The sequence below is a fragment of the Garra rufa genome, chromosome 20 (genome assembly GCF_049309525.1).
Source record: "Garra rufa chromosome 20, GarRuf1.0, whole genome shotgun sequence".
Lineage (NCBI taxonomy): Eukaryota > Metazoa > Chordata > Actinopteri > Cypriniformes > Cyprinidae > Garra > Garra rufa.
The window spans coordinates 39229025-39249877 of record NC_133380.1 but is presented as its reverse complement, the minus strand read 5'-3'; the positions used below and the strand labels follow the sequence as shown (position 1 = coordinate 39249877).

The following is a 20853-nucleotide window of genomic DNA, read 5'->3' as shown; positions in this document are numbered from 1 at the left end:
GTGTGTGTATATATATATATATATATATATATATATACACTCACTGGCCAATTTATAGGTACACCTTGCTAGTACCAGGTTAGAAACCCTTTTTGCCTTCAGAACTGACTTTATTTTTATTTATTTTTTTTTTGGCATACATTTCAATTGCTGGAAACATTCCTCAGAGATTTTGGTTCATATTGTCGGCTGAATGTCCATGATGTGAGTCTCCCATTCCACCACATCCAAAATGTGCTCTTTTGGATTGAGATCTGATGACTGTAGAGGTCATTTAGTTCAGTGAACTCACTGTCATGTTTGAGAAACCAGTTTGAGATGATTTGAGCTTTGTGACATGGCGTGTTATCCTGCTGGAATTAGCCGTCACAAGATGGGTGCAATGTAGTCATAATGGACATGTTTAGCAACAATACTCGGGTAGTCTAAGGTGTTTAAAGGGGTCTTATTATGCTTTTTCACTTTTTGAATTTTATCCAGTGTGTGGTGTGTATGTTTGGGCATAAAAAAAACATCTACAAAGTTACAAATCTCAAAGTTCACTCCAAAGGGAGATATTTAGTTTTTTAAGAACTACAACGAGCGGCTCCTTTGGACTACAGCGTTTGTTTTCTGGATGCTATGATGTCACAACGTAAATCCACCTATGGAAATTCACGTAGCTGCTGGGTGGGGTGGGACGAGGTGGGGGATTCACCTAACTTAAGCGAAGTAGCATGGACAGCCGCTCATGGGATGCTTCAGGGAGCCTCAGGGCGGCTCGTATAAATGCGAGCATTGACTAAAGTGTCTGCGAACTGCTTCGGTAGACATGGTGGAGCCGCGCCATTGAAGTGTGCGGTACAGAGGGTCGAAACACATGCAAGCTACGGCTGATGTAAACACAAACACTGACTAGAGCAGGGCTGCTCAACCCTGCTCCTGGAGATCTACCTACCTGCAGAATTTTGTTCCAGCCCTGCTCCAACACAGCTGTCTGTAATTATCAAGTGCTACTTAAGAGATTAATTAGCTGGTTCAGGTGAGTTTGATTAGGGTTGGAGCTCAACTTTGTAGGATAGTAGATCTCCAGGAACAGGGTTGGGCAGCCCTGGACTAGAGTGATGATCATCGGTGGTCGTGTCAGAGCCGCGGCGTAGACGTGTGCAGTGTGTGATAAGAGATTTATTCATCATACTGTGTAGATAGCTTTACTAGCTGGAGCTGGTTTCAGGCATGTAAATAATTAAATAAATGAGCACAATAATGATAATATCATGTATCGGCGATCTTGCAGGCTGACGATATGACCAACACTACTGTAGCGTATTATTTACTCACCCTCTATGCATCCTAGGTGCATGTATATGACTTACTTCTTTCAGACAAATGCATTCGGAGTTATATTAAAAATAATCCTGGCACTCCCAAGCTTTAGAGCGGCATAGACAAGTGTTTCTCTCCATTAGTCCAAAACAAGTTGATCCATAATAAAAAGTGCATCACATGGCTTTGGAGGGGTCAATAAAAGCCTCTTTAGCGATCCGGTGTGTTTTTGCAAGAAAAATATCCATATTTAAAATGTAAGAATCACTTTAATCTAGTTTGTGCAGTTGTACACTGAACTTGCTGCTTTGGGAAGGGGCATGGCAGGACTAAAACGCTGTCTAAGCTGTTCGCCAATCACAACGCAGTGGGGCTGCTAACCAATCACAACACATTTAGTTTTTTGGAAGGTGGACCCCGGAACTAATCGAGCCATTTGTGCCAGCCTGGGGAGAAAGTTATTGTAATAATGCAAATGATGTGAAAAATAATGCGTTTTTCGAACCACCAAGCATGAGTGCATGTTCTAGTGCACCCTCCAAAACAAAATAAAGAGCATAATAGGACCCCTTTAAATGATGCTCAATTGGTACTAAAGTAGCCCCCCCCCCCACCCCCAAATATCCTCCACTCCATTACATCACCACCAGTTTGAACTGTTAATGTAAGGCAGGATGGATCCATGCTTTCATGTTGTTTACGACACCTTCTGACCCTACCATCCGAATGTCACAACAGAAATCAGAGAAACAAGACACATCAGACCAGGCAACCTTTTCTAAACTTGTGTTGTCCAATTTTGGTAAGTCAGTGTGAGTTGTTGCCTCAGATTCATGTTCTTACATGAAAGAAGTGGCCTGGATTGTCTTCTGCTGCTGTAGATTTGATGTGATGTGTTGTGTTTTTAGCTGTGGTCTTCTGCATACCTCATTTGAAAAAAAGTGATTATTTAAGTTACTGTTGCTGTCTGGCCATTCTTGTCTGGCATCAACAAGGCGTGTTTGTTCACATGTCTTACGCTCACTGGATATTTTCTCTTTTCAGACCATTCTCTATAAAGCCTAGAGATGGCTGTGTGTAAAAAACCCAGCAGATCAGCAGTTTCTAAAATACTCAGAGCAGCCTATCTGGTAGCAATATATTTAAAGTCACTTAAATTACCATTCTTTCTCATTCTGATGCTTGGTTTGAACTTCATCGGATCATCTTGGCCATGTCTATATGCCTTATTGCATTGCTGCCTTGGCTAATTAGATTAAGGAGCAGTTGAACAGTTTAAAAAACCTAGAAAATAAAGCTAGAGTTTTAGAAGCAAATAGCACACATTCTGTAGAATGGCCCTAATACAGTTATTATATTAACAATATTTTTATTTTTGTACACCACCTTTCAAAAGTTTGGGGATGATACGATTATTTTTTTATTTTATTTTTTTTAGTGATGAAGGATTAAATTAATCAAAAGTGACACTAAAGTTTTTTGATAACAATGTTAGGCCCTGTTTGCAAATTTGCATGTAACTAGATACTGTAATTAACATTAATTAGTTTTTCTGCTGATTTTCTTGCAGCCAGTAGTAAGATTTTTTTTTTCTGTGTAAGGTTGTATTGGGGTCAGATGTGATTTTGTCAGTTTGTCTGGTAAATATTTCTTATATTATAAAAATATATCCTGTACTATTTAGACCTTTGGGGCTAAATTTTTACTATGACACTACTAGCCCTTAAACAGACAGGACACATAAATGTTGTAAAATGGAGTTTGTGGTAAATGAGTGTGCTGTATATGCGAGGATTACTGTTTGGTTGTAATGTTCTCAAATATCCAGTGTGAAGTGTCTGGAGGGGGAGTCGGTGGGAGGGGCTTCTAGAGAAGCGGGTGTCGTGGATCATACTGGCCCCGCCTCCCTCTCCCTCTGCTCACCCTCTGGAACCCTCGAGTGTGTTCTGTTCTATCTGTAAATAGCTAACACCTCTGCGCCAGACATATTATCTATGTTCAAGAAAAATTTTTATTCTAAAATATTATTAATTCTGCCTGTGTTTTATAAATAAGGCCCACTGTGTCTTGAAAATGTCTAATTTACATTTACAAAAATGTGTGCATTGAGAACATAAAATTATGTTGTTTCGCTATTAGGCTGCCAAGCTTCCCATGTCCATCATTATTGTTGGAGTTGGACAGGCTGAATTTGATGGTAAGTGTTTTTAAGGGCCGTCGATTTAATATATGAAATAATATAATTCTACTTATCTACCACAATAAAATGATATCTTTGCATTATTTTTATTTCAATTAATCTGGTTACACCATTTCATGTTTTTTTTTTTTTTTTAATTATTGGAAAGCTTTAGTTTTTACACGACAACAATTTGCATGACAGCTGCGATTTTCATTTGAATTTATTTACAGTGCCCTCCACTAATATTGGCACCCTTGGTAAATATAAACAAATGTGACTGTAAAAATAAATCTGCATTGTTTATCCTTTAGATCTTTCATTAAAAAAATAAATCACAAAATTCTAACCTTTCATTGAAATAAAACGATTTTCATTATGAAGTAAATGTTTTTCTCTAGTTCACGTTGCCCACAATTATTGGCACCCCTAGAAATTTGTCTAAGTAAAATATCTTTGAAGGATATTCCCATTAATATTACAATTTCTTCAGCACACCAGGGTGGCTAGGAGTATAAAATTGCCCAGCCATAACTTTCTGTTCCACATGATTATATATATATGAGGAACACAAAGGCCAAATTCCCTTAATCATCATCACAAGAAGTAAAACCAAAGAATGTAGTTCTGATGTGCAGAACAAGTTTGTTGAGCTTCACAAAATAGAAAGTGGCTGTAAGAAAAGAACTTAAGCATTGAAAATCCGCATTCCCCATTCAATAATTAAGAAGTTCCAATCAACTAAAGATGTTACAAATCTGCCTAGAAGAGGACGTGTGTCTATATCATCCTAATGCACCATAAGGAGGAGAGTTTGAGTGGCCAAAGACTCTCCAAGGATCACAGTTGGAGAATTGCACAGAATTGTTGAGTCTTGAGGTCAGAAAGCCTAAAATAAAATGATCAAACAGCCCCTACATCACCACATGTTGTTCCAGAGGGTTTCAAGAAAAATCCTCCTGGCTCATCTAAAACAAACTCAAGCATATTCACTTGTCAGGCATGATTGGAACTTCAAACAGGACTGGCTTCTATGGTCAGATGAAACTAAAAAATGAGCTTTTTGGCAGCTAACCCTCCAGATGGTTTTGGTGCAGACAGGGATAAAAAAGTACCCCATGCCCACGGTTAAAAATACTGCTGGGTCTTTAATGTTGTGGGCCTATTCTTCTGTTGGAAGTCCTGGACATCTTGTTTAGATACATGGCTTCATGGATTCTACCAAATACCAGCAGATAAAAAATCAAAACCTGACTGCCTCTGTTGGAAATCTTATAATGGGCCATGGTTGCATGTTCCAGCAGGACAATGATTCAAAACAAACATCAAAATCAACACAAAATTGTGTCACTGAGCACAGAATGAAGCTTCTACCATGACTGTCCCAGTTCCCTGACCTGAACCCTGTACAGAAATTGAAGAGAAGCACCACCAACATGAAGCTGGGAAGAGAGAGAGATCATGGAGAATCTAGAGAGATTCTATATGAAGGAATGGTGTCTGATCTCTTGTCAGGTGTTCTCCAAACTCATTAGACGTTGTTGGAGAAAACTCAGAACTGTTATCTTGGGAAAAGGACATTGCAATAATTGGGTGCCAATAATTGTGGCCAACGTGAGCTAGAGAAAAACATTTATTTCATAATGAGATTTCACCCCCACGGTTTATTGTTTTACTTCAAAGACAGGTTAGAATTTTGTGAAGTTTTTGAATGAAAGATCAAAAGGAAAAATTATGCAGATTTATTTTCACAGTCACCTTTGCTCATATTTACCAAGGGTTTTCACAGATCTGTGCAATCATTTTGACAACATTGTCTATATGCAAAACTTCAAAAACGCAAAGAAAAAAAAAACTTTTTTTGTCTTTAGTACAATAAACAAAATTGTGTTTTTGCTTGAAACAAGCAAAACAATCTGCCAATGGGGTAAGAAAAATAATCTTGTTTTCTTTTTTAAAATAAGATTTTTTTTTGCTTACCCCACTGGCAGATTATTTTGCTTGTTCTAAGCAAAAACTCACTTAATTTTGAATTGTTCTTTTCTGAAAACAATAAAATAATGTTTACTCGTCTAGAAAATCCTTCTTGATTTAAGATTGTTTTGATATTTTGGCTGGAAACAAGACACAAAATCTAAGTAAGAAAAGCATTTTTGCTGTGTAACCTTAAACCCAGACAGTCAAACAAGTGCTCCAATAGACGTTAACAAGGTTGTTTTTCTTGGTTAGAGCTGTGTGTGCAGTACAGGTAATCTAGAGATCATTTAAAGACACCTGGCTTGGGCTAATTATCAGCTATAGCAGTGTTTTTCAACCACTGTGCCGCGGTACACTAGTGTGCCGTGAGAGATCGTCAGGTGTGCCGTGGGAAATTATTAATTTTCCCCTAAAACAAGCCCAGGTTTCACACTGAGTAGGTAGAAATATGTAAGATCAAAAAAGACTGTTTTCATTGTGTTTGTTTGATTCCTATTCAAGACACTTTGATAAGAATGACTGTATATTGTTATTTGCACTTTTTATTTGACAGAAGAAAGAATATGAAAGATCGTAAAATACTTTTTTCTTTGTGTTTATTTGATTCCTGTTCGAGACACTTCGATAAGAATGGCTGTATATTGTTAATATAGGCTACAGAGTTTCATATTTTTACAGTTTCGATTGTTGGTGTGCCTTGTGATTTTTTTCAATTAAAAATGTACCTTGGCTCAAAAAAGGTTGAAAAACACTGAGCTATATTGCGTGGGTATTAAGCACATACTTAATGTCAGGGCCTGTAGTGATCTGTCAGACCACTTGGGAAGTCAAGAGAGACTTTGACCAATATTGAAATAGAGCTTCCTCCTAAAATAACAACATACCTCACGCGTACAGAGGTGGAAGATGAGCTCTTGTCGGAGGAGGTGAGCAGGTCGTGTGGAGAGGACCTGTAGTTTGAGAAGTCTGTAATGGAATTCTCTCCGTGCATTCTTGTTACAGACACCAATTACATTCAGCTGGTGTCAAATCAGTACATGATAATGAAGGAAATGATTGAGACTCCCAAAATGACTTTTTTTATGCATTATGCATACAATTAAAGGAATAGTTCAAAAGATGTTGTCATTATTTACACATTCCTACATAATTTCAAAACAGTATGCATGAAAAAAAAGTTTAATATTTAATTAATATTCAAATAAATTAAAAGCACAATTCCAGTGATTTACTTGTACTTCCTGTCTTTTTCCACAGCTATGGTCGAGTTGGATGGTGATGACATCAGGATTTCCTCAAGAGGAAAATTAGCAGAGAGGGATATTGTCCAGGTGTAGTATTAGTAGTATTGTCCATATTTACCAGTAGTAGTTTTTTTTTTTTTTTTTTTTTCAAAGCTTGTTTAAACCACAAGTATGTTATGTTAACTTTCAGGTTTTAAATAGCTGTGACTTGTCGCCCCATGTCGCACATGTCTTTTTCTTTCAGCAATCAAATCCATTAAGCATGACAATTTTAATTACTAATTCAGTCACTGTGGAATCGAGCCCTCTTGTAACAGCTCCACACCATAACCCACATTATTATAAAGCAATTCATTATGCAGGTCCTCTATGAATGCAACCTGTCATTAGTAGTAATAAGAATATCTCAGGCTACTGAGTCACAGACAGCGAGCAAAGTGAAGATAATTCACTCTTGAGGCACTGATTCATTTATTTGATTCAGGAAGAAAGAATAAGAATATTTTCGGGTGCTGTTGTCTTTCCCATGAATGAATAGATTTGTGGATGCATGAATGGGATAAGGATGAATGTTTGAATAAATGCTTGAATGAATGGATCAGTGGTTGATTTAGTACATGGGCAATAGATCAGGGGTGCCCACGCTAAAAAAAAAAAAAAAAAAAAACATCTAAAACCATCCTAGGCTGGTTGGCTGGTCTTAGGTGGTTTAAGCTGGAAGTAGCTGGTTTTAGCTGGTGGTCTCTCAGCCTGGCCAGCTAAGACCAGCCTGGTTGAACAGCTAAAACCCTGGTTTTAGCTGTTTTTTTTTTTTTTGCTGTTTGTTTTGTTTTTTTAGCAGGGAACTTGCCTCAACACACCTGCCTGGACGTTTCCAGCATGCTAAGAGCTTGATTAACTGGTTCAGGTGTGTTTATTTGGGGTTGGAGCTAAACTTTGTAGGACACTGACCTTTCAGGACCGAGTTTGGGCACCCCTGAAATAGATGGATGAATTGATACAGAAAGAATATATCATTGGAGGGATGGAAGAATGCATTGGTGGGTAGATGGATAAATGTGAGTTGGGTTAATGGCTGGATGGCTGTTGGATGGGACAGGATTTTAGTGGTGGATGCCCTGCTGAAAAAAAAAAAAAAAAACAGCTAAAACCAGCCTAGGCTGGTTGGCTGGTTTTAGCTGGTCAGCAGGCTGGTTTTAGAGGGGTTTTGGCCACTTTCCCAGCCTGGCCAGCTATAACCAGCTACTTTCAGCTTAAACCAGCTAAGACCATCCAACCATTCTAGGCTGGTTTTAGCCGTTTTTTTCAGCAGGGTGGATAAATAAATTGGGATTAGATGATTGGAATGGGGAAAGAAAGTGCATTGATGATTTAATATGAATAAAGATCATTCATATTACTATTATCAATGCACCCTCCTTCCCCATGGTTGGTTTGAAGACGGAAAAATTGTGGGAGGAATGGAGGGATGGACATATAGAGGCAAAAACTGAGGAATGGATGAATAACTGTGGAATGGAAAGTGGACTTACAGGATGGGCCTCAAGATGACTTAAAATTAATATATTAATAAATAGTGTAGTGTATTAATATATAAAAAAAAACTTTACATCTTAATATGCCACAAGCATGTAAATGCTGATCAAAACACAGTGAAAGAAGTATTTGAAATATTATTGCAATTTAAAGTAACTGTATTATATTATATTTTACAAAGTAATTTATTCCTTTGATGGCAAAGCTGAATTTTCAGCAGCCATTACTCAAGAGTTCAGTGTCACATGGTCCTAAAGAAAATTACACAAAAGTCATGATTCGGTGCTGTTTTAGTCATGGTTTCCATAACAATATTAAGCAGCAAAAACAGTTTTCAACATTTATAATAATAAGAAAGATCATAATATTTATATTAATAATTGAGCAATAAAGGTATAGTTCACCCAGAAATTAAAATTTGATGTTACATTGAGGTTGTGAGACATAACGATCGGTGTGTTTATGTTTATCTGCTTACCCCCAGGGCATCCAAGATGCAGGTGACTTTGTTTCTTCAGTAGAACACAAACTGAGATTTTTAACTCAAACCATTGCAGTCTGTCAGTCATATAATGGCAGTCAATGGACACCAAATACACAGACAAAACCAAATTAAATCCTGTGGCTTGTGACGATACATTGAGGTCCTAAGACACAAAACAGTCGGTCTGTGCAAGAAACTGAACAGTATTTATATTATTATTTACCTCTGATCTCCCAAAACATTCAGCTGTATGGAGCGTGTTCACAACAGCCTCAACATGCTCTGACAATGTAGTTGGTGAAAAGTTAACACTCCCGGATGAGTTTGCACAAGGAAACGTAACCTTTAAGTTTTTAATCGGTTGCCAGAATCAGGATAAGCACAAGTAATTACCATTTTGAGAGGCCAATGTGCATTATGTAAACAATGAGTGATGTATATGCACGACAGATCGCTTCCGCCTACTATAGCAGATCATGTGCCGGCCGCTGTGAACGCGCACAAGAGAGTAGAACGCTGCGGTGAATCAGAGGTAAATAATGATATAAATACTGTTCAGTTTTTTGCACATACCGATCGTTTTGTGTCTTGACCTCAATGTATTGTCAGGAGCTGCAGTGTTTAATTTGGTTTTGTCCTGTGTATTTTTTTACTCTTAAAGATTTGGTAACCATTGACTGCTATTATATGGCTGACAGACTGCAACAGTTTGAGTTAAAAATCTTTGTTTGTGTTTTACTGAAGAAACAAATTCACCTCCATCTTGGATGCCCTGGGGGTAAGCAGATAAACATCAAATTTTCATTTTTGGCTGAACTATCCCTTTAACAATAACTGAGCACCAGATCAGCATAATTATCAGAATGATTTCTAAAGTGTCATGTGACACTGTCTAAAAACATTTCAACTGTATATTAGGGGACTTTTGAATTTTGTTTTAGACAATATGGGTGCTCCGGGTCAAATTTTTGAGAAGCCCTATATAAATTGATCGCTAAATAAACATGCACATTGCTCCCTGCCCCTCACAGTTTGTGCCATTCCGGGACTACATGGACCGGACAGGAAACCACGTGTTGAGTATGGCGCGACTGGCCAAAGACGTTCTGGCTGAGATTCCCGACCAGTTCATTTCTTACATGAAGAGCCGTGGAATCAAACCCAATCCGGCGCCGCCTCCGTACACACCGCCAGGACACACACACCACACACAGATCTGAGCTCACGCTCCCAAACCTGCTTTAACACAACAGATCCTCTCCCTGGAGTCATGGGGTAGCTGTATCGGAGCTTTTGGGGTTTAGCTCCCAGTGTCACCATGTGTTTGAACTCTCCAAGACATTCTGAGGTACAGTGGCGTTTTTGTTTGTGCCATTTATATTTTCTGCCCATTTTTTTTTCTTGGAAGGACAGTGTGAACCAAGAATCTGACCCAAGGGCAGCTTTTTTGTTTGTTTTGTTTAAAAATATCTCTATCTTGGCCTGTGACTGTTTCTTATTTTGTGGATCAGTTGACAAGAGGATGAAGATCAGGAGGAGGAGGAGGATGTTTGTGGTTTCAACTTGTGCCTGTCTGTGACTGTCTCAGTGTACCAGAACATTTGACCTTACTCCACATCAGTATACTAGAGTGTGCGCTTTCTGGTAACGTTTTTTTAGATTCGTATTGCTTTCATTTTGTATCAGGTAATTACGTTAAGCATTGCTTGTGCAAAAAATGTTATTTGATTCTCCATCCATTTCCATTATGGTTTAGGAAAGCGTGCATGTGTCAAAAGTGGCAAAATTAATAATTTTGTTCCTATTCATAACTGGCACGATGCAAAATGTGCTATTTTCTCATGATTTCACACACGGCACCTGTCTAAAGTTAATGCAAAAGCACAACTTCATCAATAATCAGCTCTCGCTCATGTGTTTAAGGGAATCAGAGGGGCCATTTTGGTCGACCCTATGTAAGTGCAGCACAGCCGATATGGGTCCTCTCTCCCTCTCGGGCAGAAATGAGGCCTGGAGCGTGTTCAGAATGGTGTCACCCACTCAAGCGTAGTTCATTCACCAATTCAATTTTGTCAAGAGGCTTTTAATCAAATAAGAGTGCCTGATGTATCTGTACTCTGCCAGTACAGGGCTGAATGGAGGAGCTTGTGTAATTGAGCACATTACAGTCCTGTCTGGGTATAATAACCATGAGCATTTAGCCCTGTGACTGTGCATGGGGCGTTCATTATCTCCAGATATATTCCTGCCAACCCATAAGGCTTTGATAGAGCATCAAAGTATCACAGGATTTTCATCCCTTGGGTTTCATTAATGTATTTTATTTTGAAATCCAAAATATTTTTTTTCGGTTTAAATCAGTTGATTGATCGATTTGTATTGTTGCGCACAATATGACTGCTTTTTTCATTTTAAGGTTTACAATTTAAGTCAATTATTCTATTTATTTTTTAAATAAATCATCAGATTTTTACACACCATATACTACTATTAATAAAGTAGTTCATACTCACTGTCCTCTTTCATGTCATTAATGCATTATATTCTGAATATTTGTGTTTATTATTATTTTTTTAAATCAGCTTAAAGTTTAAATCAGCTGACTTTCTTCAGTTTTACACATTATAACTGCTTTATTTATTCTACATTTTCACTTTTTTTTCCCATTTGGTTTGAATAAACTATTGGATTTTTACACAGCATATAGCATATTAATAAAAAATTTACAATTCACTTTCCCTTTCCTTTTCTCCCCAGATGTCATTAATGCATTGTGTTATGTCTATTATTTGTGTTTATCCACTTTTTTTAAGTTCATATTTAAATCACTTGATTTTATTTTGGTTTTTATTGCACATACTATTATTGCTCTTTAAAATTCTATCTTTTCACTGTTTGAGTAACTTATGAAATAAATTATAAAATTTTTACACACCGTATGCCACATTAATAAATATCCTGCCCTCAAGATAATCACTGGAATGATTGTTGCTTTTACAGAAAGACAAAAACCAGCTGATAAACCTTCCTAAACGATTCCATAAAAATGCCAGTAAGATCACTGAAACCAGTTGAACTATGCATATCATCAAATAATTTTAATACGCAGAGACTTGGTAGACTTTCATTGCAGAAATCAATCCAATGTAGGGAACGTTTTCTAAATCTAGCGTTTTAGGATATTTTAATGCAGCACGAACACTTTGTATTAAAAAAAAACTGTTTCATACTTAACACAGAGTCTAACTGCCTCTTTTTGGTTTGGAAAAAGGACAAAACCTTACAAACGTAATTACTCACAATCAAAACCGTCAATGTTTACACTGCTGCAGTTTCCCCAAAGAGGGTCCATAGATCATCTCGGAAGCCACTGATGTCAGATGAATAGGATGTTTCTCTAAAGCAGGCACCGGTTGCGACAGTAATTGTATTCGTCCATTTCAATGCCTTCAAATTAATGACCTTTTTTCATAGCAACCCCACGTTATTCAAACTGTTCATCTGTTCATCAGTTCTTTGTCATTTGCGAAGTCAGTGACATCAATTCCCTTTTCCAGGCAGGGATGCCATTGTGCATGCAATATCTGATCAAAAGCTTGGATCTACTGAATTAGCACAGAGGAGATTTGCCCTGTGTGTTTATCTAGAAAAGCAAACAAAGGAGGTTCAAGCTTTTTGCATATTTTATAGTGAGAAATCTGACAGCGATGCAAACATCACCCCTGCTGTCCAAAGCTAATACTTCTGAAGAACTATGGTATATTAGTCCATTTAGTTATCATTTGGCCATAGAAATCTCCACAACATTTAAGTATAAATCCAAATATAATATTCCTGCACTATATGCAAAAATAAGTGCTGCACTTAATGTGGCTCATAAGTACTGAAAACCGAAGTCAAAAATCGTTGAGCAATTGCTTTTACAAAACCCAACAGCTTTGTGATCAGTGTTAAATTAGCAAAATGATATCCCTAATGATATACACTGACTTAAATGCTGCTCGTTCACATAGAATGCACACACACGCATTACACAGCACACACAAAAAAAGAAAAAAAAAATGCAGGGTCTTGCAGCACGTTTTTAAAAACTAAAAACATGGCGCAATGGTCAAATATGTCCAACCAGTGCATGTTTACAATAATACAATTTACAAAGCAGTATGTTTAAAGCAAGAATACACTCAAAACCGCAGTGCTAAATGGCAATTGAGAGTATACTGTATGATGTTGTGTTTTCCAGCATGGACCTACAAAAGTTTACAGTCTACTTTTTTTTTTTTTTTATGAGTAATTCCCATTTCTTTGAAACAATATGGGAGCACCTTACTGCAATGTCATAGGCCTGCTTTATTTATTTATTTTTGAATGATGTTTTAAGAAAATCAATTTATTTTTGTTCCTGCCTGGAATGTATGATAAGCCATTAAATACAGTCCTCAGCAAAGAAAATGGCCAGCGTCCATGAGGACTGAATTGCTTCATAAGAGTGCAGAGGATGTTTGTACACCTGCATTACAGGAAGTGTACATTGAGTGCTGTTCACATGTAACATACTGTAGAGACTGTTTTCATTGGAATACTTGTGCATGTATGGCCTGAAGTTTAGTGGACTGATTGGGATTGTTTTCTCTTGCTATTTCTGTAGTTATGTTGGGATATTTTATATATATATATAAATATATTACAATATATTTTAATAATCATTATTTATTTTCACCTAAGGCATTGGCAGCCAACCAGCATATCATGACCATTGTTATTATTAATGCATTAAAATACAACTTGTAATATACATATAAACCACAAAAATCATGTTCTTAAATTTAATTAACGCAACATACAACAGACCATTTTTCGCATTTTATTGTTATTATCATTTCTTTTGCATGTTTGCTCCCAACAAATTCTATTGTACATGATCTTTGTCATACGGTGGGTTGTGAAATGCTTTGTATTGAAATGCCTTAACTAAATAAGAATAAAAAGTCTTTTACTATCCTGTGTCTAATTTTTTCTAAAAAAAAAATGAATTATTTATAGCCGCTGGTGGACTGTATGTTGGTTTATGTAAGGTTTCCACCATTATCATGTTCACTGTGAGACTGTGGCCCTTAATGTGGTGACCTGCTGTTCTCCGCTCCTGTTGAGTCATCCAGGAAACCTGTGACATGTTCAACAGTTCTTCACAGATAATGAAGAGTACCACATAAATTAGAGCCTCAGGAGACGACAAGAGTCACATTTAGAAAAGAAACGCATAAAACTATTGAGGCAACGAGTGAGTAATATTTTCACTTAATAAAAATGTCATTTGACTCAAAAGAAAATGTGGAGGAAGAACGAAAATAGATCATAACTGAAATAATCAACAAAAACATATAGTGTTGTGTTCCACAGGAGTGAATTGTTGCCAGTGGTTCTCGGCTGGTTTTGACTCAGGACCGTCATTTTGCATTGAACAAGAATGCCAAAGATGTTTACCATATTAAAGTAAGCAAAAGCATAAACCTTAAAGGGGTCATGAACTGCCTTTTTTGTTATATTGTACCCTACACTAAACCTACATCCTTCACAAATGGACAATGCTGTGTTTTAGGTTAAAAATGCAAAAATACGCAATACATATTGAACAATCTGTTATAACAGAGAAAGCAATAATGACCATGTAATAAAACAGTTACTTTTGTGTTACGACATTACCGTCGGATACTGTCTTTTAGTTTTCGATCTTTCTGAAACTCTTACATCAAATTCTGCATTGTTTTTAAACGAATCTGCAATAAAATAAAGTGAACAAAGGACCAGTTACATACTGATGTGGTCTGGAACTTCATTAAAAATAAAGTTCATCAAGTTGGGATCAGAAGGAAGGCAATGCAATAACTTGGCACTGAACAGTTGTCTTCTGAGCTATCTTTATTGTTTGGTTTCTGCAAAGACCTGCGTTTGGTGGGCGGGGCTAAACCAGCAGCAATGTAGAAGCAGACGCTAATCTTCTTCTGTGGAGGCTGTGTTTAGCCACACTATTATGTCATTAAGTTGCACATTCCACAATTTGTCATTTTGGCAGATTGGCTTCAATATAGAGATGCACCGATTCACGAGTTCGCCCTTACATCTAATCTGCTTGAGCGAGTATTAAGCATATTTTGACGTGCTGTCCTGGGGAAGGGTTCCGGGCCGGAATACAGGCCGGAACCAGAGAACTCCCCCTGCTAGTGTAGGATCGAAACAGATTAGAAGTGGGGAGTAGGGGTGGAGGAGGGATGCCAAGAAACTATCGCTGGATGGAGGTAAGACGGCTGGTAATATATATAGAGGATGCGCTGATTGAATGATTGGTTAAACAGGTTGCACCTGTGCCGAATGGGTTGATTATCTGATCGTGCTCCTCCTGAACCTTGTTTAATCAAACATCATTTGATCGGCTAGTGATCAGAATCGGCCGCTTTTTCGCATGATCGGCCCGGATCGGTGACCGGCCGGTCAGTTTCTCCTCTTGCCGATTCCTAGCCGATCCCTTTATTGCCAGTGGCACATGCAATTACGTCACAGCCACGCGCGCACTCACAGTCACGTGTAAACATGTCTTTGGTGTGAGTGAAGATGACACAAAGATCGCAGTTTGTAACATTTATAAGGCCAAAATACAACGCGAGGTAACAACCACGAACCACGTTTAGCTTGGCTGGACATGTGGTAGATCGCGCCCCCGTTCTGCATATTTTGCATGTCTCTCTTAGTTAACACATCTGATTCAGATAACCCGCTCGTTAGAAGTAAGCTCCGTGAATGAACTGTGTTCCGATTGACATGGTCCCTGCCCAGTGTTCATTGCTCCCTACTCCCTGAGCAGGGGATATCCGTTGACGTACTACACTTTCATTCATAAATATATTTGCGCTGCGCCACCGCATACAGCGTCTTCACCAGCATATATGTGACCCTGGACCACATAACCAGTCTTAAGTCGCTGGGGTATATTTGTAGCAATAGCCAAAAATACATAGTATGGGTCAAAATTATTGATTTTTCTTTTATGCCAAAAATCATTAGGAAATTAAGTAAAGATCATGTTCCATGAAGATTTTTTGAAAAATTCCTACTATAAATATATCAAAATGTAATTTTTGATTAGTAATATGCATTGTTAAGAACTTAATTTGGACAACTTGAAAGGTGATTTTCTCAGTATTTAGATTTTTTTGCACACTCAGATTCCAGATTTTCAAATAGATGTATCTTGGCTAAATATTGTCCTATTCTAACAAACCATATATCAATAGAAAGCTTATTTATTGAGCTTTCATATGATGTATATATCTCAGTTTTGTAAAATTTAACCTTATGACTGGTTTTGTGGTCCAGGGTCACATATGTTCCATTTGAAGGTAATTAAAGCGTGCGCGACGTGAATTTAATTTGAATTTATTTACAGATGCATATATGTTACACTTCTCTATAGTAAGTTTCATCTGTGTGTGAAGACGCTGTAATTAATGTTAAAAAAAATCTATACAAAATTCATTGAAGAAAAGTAGATTTTTGCACGCCTGCTTTGTTACTTATATTTTATTTCTAATGTTTTCAAGGCTCAGAGCACATTATTTTGTTAAAATTATTTTTATATGAGAAGATGCTGTTATGTTTATACATTTCTTTTATCATAAAATAAAAAAACACATTGAGGAAAAGATTTTTGCTAGTATAACTATACTATGTTAGTTACAGGAACTAATTTTATACCTTTTTCGAAGGCGCAAAGCACTTTATTTTGTTGTTAAAGTTATTTTGTTGTAAGAAGATCCTGTAATGTTTAAAAATGTATTTTATTATAAAATAAAATGAAAGAAAATATTTCTGTATAGGCCTATGCCTTCATTACAGTTCTTAAAAAAATAAAATTGGAATCGGCAAAAATCGGAATCGGTAGGTCACACTTACTGAAAAATCGGAATCGGCCAAGAAAATTGCAATCGGTGCATCTCTACTTCAATATAGTATTTTTAGAGTAACAAGAGAGTTTTGAGTTCTGAACCTTTTTTTTAATAGTGCAATGACCTCTTATATGCCAAAAGATCAAGGGAATTATGATTTCTCAGTTCATGGCCCCTTTAACATTTAATGACCCCGTAAAGCCTGACATGAGAAATAATAAGCATGGAATAAGAAATGGGAGACTTTATTTTAGACAAACCTTTAGACAAAGTATAAAATAAAAAAAAGGCTAATTTGTTTTTGTTGAGTATCATATTTGAGACATCAAGCTACATATAGGCTATATAGTACGATATAAGAGATCCAAACAGAGTGAAAAAATGCAATTTAGATAGATAGATAGATCTATATATAGATATAGGCACAATATTATCGTTATAATTAATAGAAGGCTGACTTTTCCATTTGTTGAAATGACATTGTTAGATTCAGATGGTAAATATCATATATATAAAAATATAAAACATGCTATTAATTATATCATATAATAAAATATAATTAGTTGTTACTACTGTAAATCTATACTAAATTATTATGGAACCTCCTTTGATGCTTTCAAAATCTTTAGATTTTAAAATGATTTATGAGATTTTTTAACAAAATAAAAAACTTATGATTTATTTTCACACAAAATCTGTTGTTCAATGCAAACATATTTTTTTTTTCTGCAATCATATTCTTTGGGCATAGTGAAAAGAAAATTTTTTTCTTAGGGGGTGCTTTTAGCCCCGCTGTACACTATTATCTTCTGTAGTGCAAACAGTTTTGCCATTACTGCATGTTGTCATTCTTGTTATTTCATTTTAGCAGCTGATGAATCGGAAGTCTCGTCTATATTATGTCCTATATTATTTGCATTTAGCACTGATTTTCTTCTTTATTTTGACACCTGATTAGTATTTACAGCCAGTCAGTTGAAAACTGTCTATGCCTACACTGTAAAAAAAAAGTAGATTCAACTTAAAAAAGTAAGTGTTAATGCTGCCTTAAAATTTTAAGTTTAGTCAACATGAAATGTTAAGTTGTACTACATGAAAACGTGGATATTTGAGTTGAGTAAACTTAAAATTTTAAGGCAGCACGAACACTTACTTTTTAAAGTTGAAACAACTTTTATTTCTTTTTCATTTTTACAGTGTACCCTTATTAAAAAGAAGTTTATTTAAGTGTGCTATTAGTATACCTCTTTTAAACTAAAACTAGGAAAGTATACTTTCAGTCTACTGTTTATGCACTTCTCGGAAATGTGCTTTATATACTTCTCAGAAATATACTTAAAATGACATTTAAGTATACTTGACTTATACTTAAGTCTTTTTTGAGCTATACTCGTGTTCTGAGAATCCATGTTTTCACTGCTATACGCTAAGGGTGCTGTTACACATCATCTGTGCAGAACTTCCAAAACACAAGTGAAGAAGAAACCGAAACAACAGATGCTTCCGCATGTAATCTAACAGCATCGAAACCATAGATGTGTAAAACTGTGTAACATTATGGAATAAAATGTCGACCCATAAAGAGGTAATAATGACTGTCAAGCTTTAGGGTGTTGATCAACTCCATCTACAGTTTGATTATAATGAATGGTCTTTTCTTTTTTTAGCTTTTTGTTTAAAATATTATTTATTTGTTTAATTTTATGAAACTTACCAACATTTAAGTGTTTATAAAAGACAATGCATGGAGCTAGAATAAAATGTTTTTGTTTACAAGCAGATACCCTGTTCTTGATGTTTTGTATGTTCAGACATTCATATAACAAAATATATACAAATTAATACCTAAATAGGGACATAGTATACTTAAAGTATGATGTAAAGTTCACTTAAATAAAAATTACAAGTATACTTGGAGTATAAAACTACTAAACTGGTAGTTTACTGAGACTATACTTAAAACGCATAAAAAAGTATTTAATCAGTAAACTATCAGTATACCTATAAGTTCACTTTTAGTATACTTGCAGTACAAACTAAAAACATAGATGTAAACTAGTTATGTACTCACATTTTACTATACTGTTATATACTGTTACTTAAAAGTATACTTTTATATACTAGAAAGTGGGCCAATTTAGTCCCAAGGAGTATTAAAATAGTACACCTTAAAGTATACTATTAATACATTGATATTTGTATACTTATAAAGTAAAATATACTTGAACCTTACTTAAGTATACTTAATAAAATAAACTTGAAGTATACCTCATTTTTGGTAAGGGTATACAAAGCATCATGTCTTAAAATTTCCCAACACAAAAAAGAGAACATTAGGATAAATGACGCATGCAACACAACTTTGAAACACAAAACCAGTCTTAAGTCGCTGGGGTATGTTTGTAGCAATAGCCAAAAAAACATTGTATGTGTCAAAATTATTGATTTTTCTTTTACTCCAAAAATCATTAGGAAATTATGTAAAGATCATGTTCCATGAAGATTTTTTGTAAAATTCCTACTATAAATATATCAAAATGTAATTTTTGATTAGTAATATGCATTGTTAAGAACTTAATTTGGACATCTTTATAGGTGATTTTCTCACTATTTTGATTTTTTTGCACCCTCAGATTCCAGATTTTCAAATAGTTGTATCTCAGCCAAATATTGTCCTATCCTAACAAACCATACATCAATAGAAAGCTTTCATATGATGTATACTTTTTCAGTTTTGTAAAAATTTAACTTTATGACTGGTTTTGTGGTCCAGGGTCACATATTGTAATCAGAAGACATTTCCACTCACAAACATTGTTCACAGTAATGTATGTAAAAGAAGTAAATTGTAAAAGAATTGGCTAAATAAATAAATAAAGGGCCAGGTTCTGATCTGACCTGCTGTTTGATATTTGCTTTTACGCAACTTGTAACGTTTCATTATTTCTCAATTTGAATGAGCAGTTGAACTGTTATATTTTAGATTTAGAGCCATGTGAGGATCACAGCCTTCAACCTGCTAATACATCGTCCTTGCAGACGATTTCTAATTGACACCTGAATCAATGAGACTCTCAATGAACGTGTTGTCACTTTTTCCTTTCTCTCGCTCTCTCGCTCTTATGCACACACGCAGTTACTTTCCTTAATGAGAGACTATGCCTCTGTGCCATCTGGGGGACTCAAGCAGCTGTCAGAGCTTCAGATCTGAGCTGAGACCAGGCACCTGCCGGCCTCCTCTGCACCCACACAATTAGAAACACAATCTCATAAGGACTCTACGTGAACTGTGTCGTATCTGACAGATAAATCCAGACCAATGCTTCAACAACTGTGTGCTCTTATTAGATTAGTGCTGCACTCATCTATGTAAATATCTTGAGGGATGACAGGGGCCACATTGGTGTAGTTATGATACTGATACGTTGGATAACGTTTCATCTCCTTTGTCGCGGCTTGCGAGCCGGCTGTGACACTTTGCATACATAGTTGAAAAAAAAAACTTTTAATCATCCAGTAATTATTGCAGGGTTGTGATTAGGTCTATACATAACACTCTTTTGCCTTGAGCAGGGCATCCCGGGGGACCCATTTATGATGGAAAGATAGGTAGTGAAACATGAACTGAGAATTTTTTTTCTGCGATAAATGATCTGCAGTCATATTTTGCATGTGCCCAGAAACAAACTAGGAAAAAAAAAAAACATTTTATAATGATTTATTCATTTTAAAGTGGTTGCATCCTTTTCAATTTTCCAAAAAAGAAGTTTATAGAGTCTATAGAGGGAGGTGCACTGCTGAAAATTATAACTACAGTATATTATCAAAACCATTCCAGTCTCAAAATATAAGTAGTAAAGTCTGATTCATAAATGAATTCCTTTAATCTGCTGATCCAGTTCACAAAACCTAAATCTAAATGCTCCATTCACGATTCATTGATCTGGTTGAGGTAAAATCCATGATTCAGTTGCCATGGTTAATATCTCACTACGATGGCATTTCGGTCTGTTTATAACACTATTCAATGACATCAGAAGACTTTCATATACGAGTCAGTTGGGCCATGTTTATGAAACATTCAGGGCGTTTCTTGAAGCTTGCTAGCCTCAGTCGCCATAAAGCTGTAATTGTGTGACCTGTTCAGACAGTCCATTCTTTTTCTTCTTATATTCTTTTCGTCCTTAT

General features: G+C 36.1%; 1 protein-coding gene across 1 annotated transcript in view; it reads left to right on the top strand.

Moving 5' to 3' along the window:
- The window catches only part of cpne5b (copine Vb), a 177738-nt gene extending 164053 nt beyond the window's left edge, over positions 1 to 13685 (top strand). Inside the window, exons 18-20 of the mRNA XM_073825851.1 lie at positions 3445 to 3502; positions 6719 to 6792; positions 9757 to 13685. Of these exons, the coding sequence (XP_073681952.1) occupies positions 3445 to 3502; positions 6719 to 6792; positions 9757 to 9945 (321 nt within the window). The 3' untranslated portion in view covers positions 9946 to 13685. The remainder of the gene's footprint in view (positions 1 to 3444; positions 3503 to 6718; positions 6793 to 9756) is intronic.
- The last annotated feature ends 7168 nt before the right edge of the window (positions 13686 to 20853 follow it).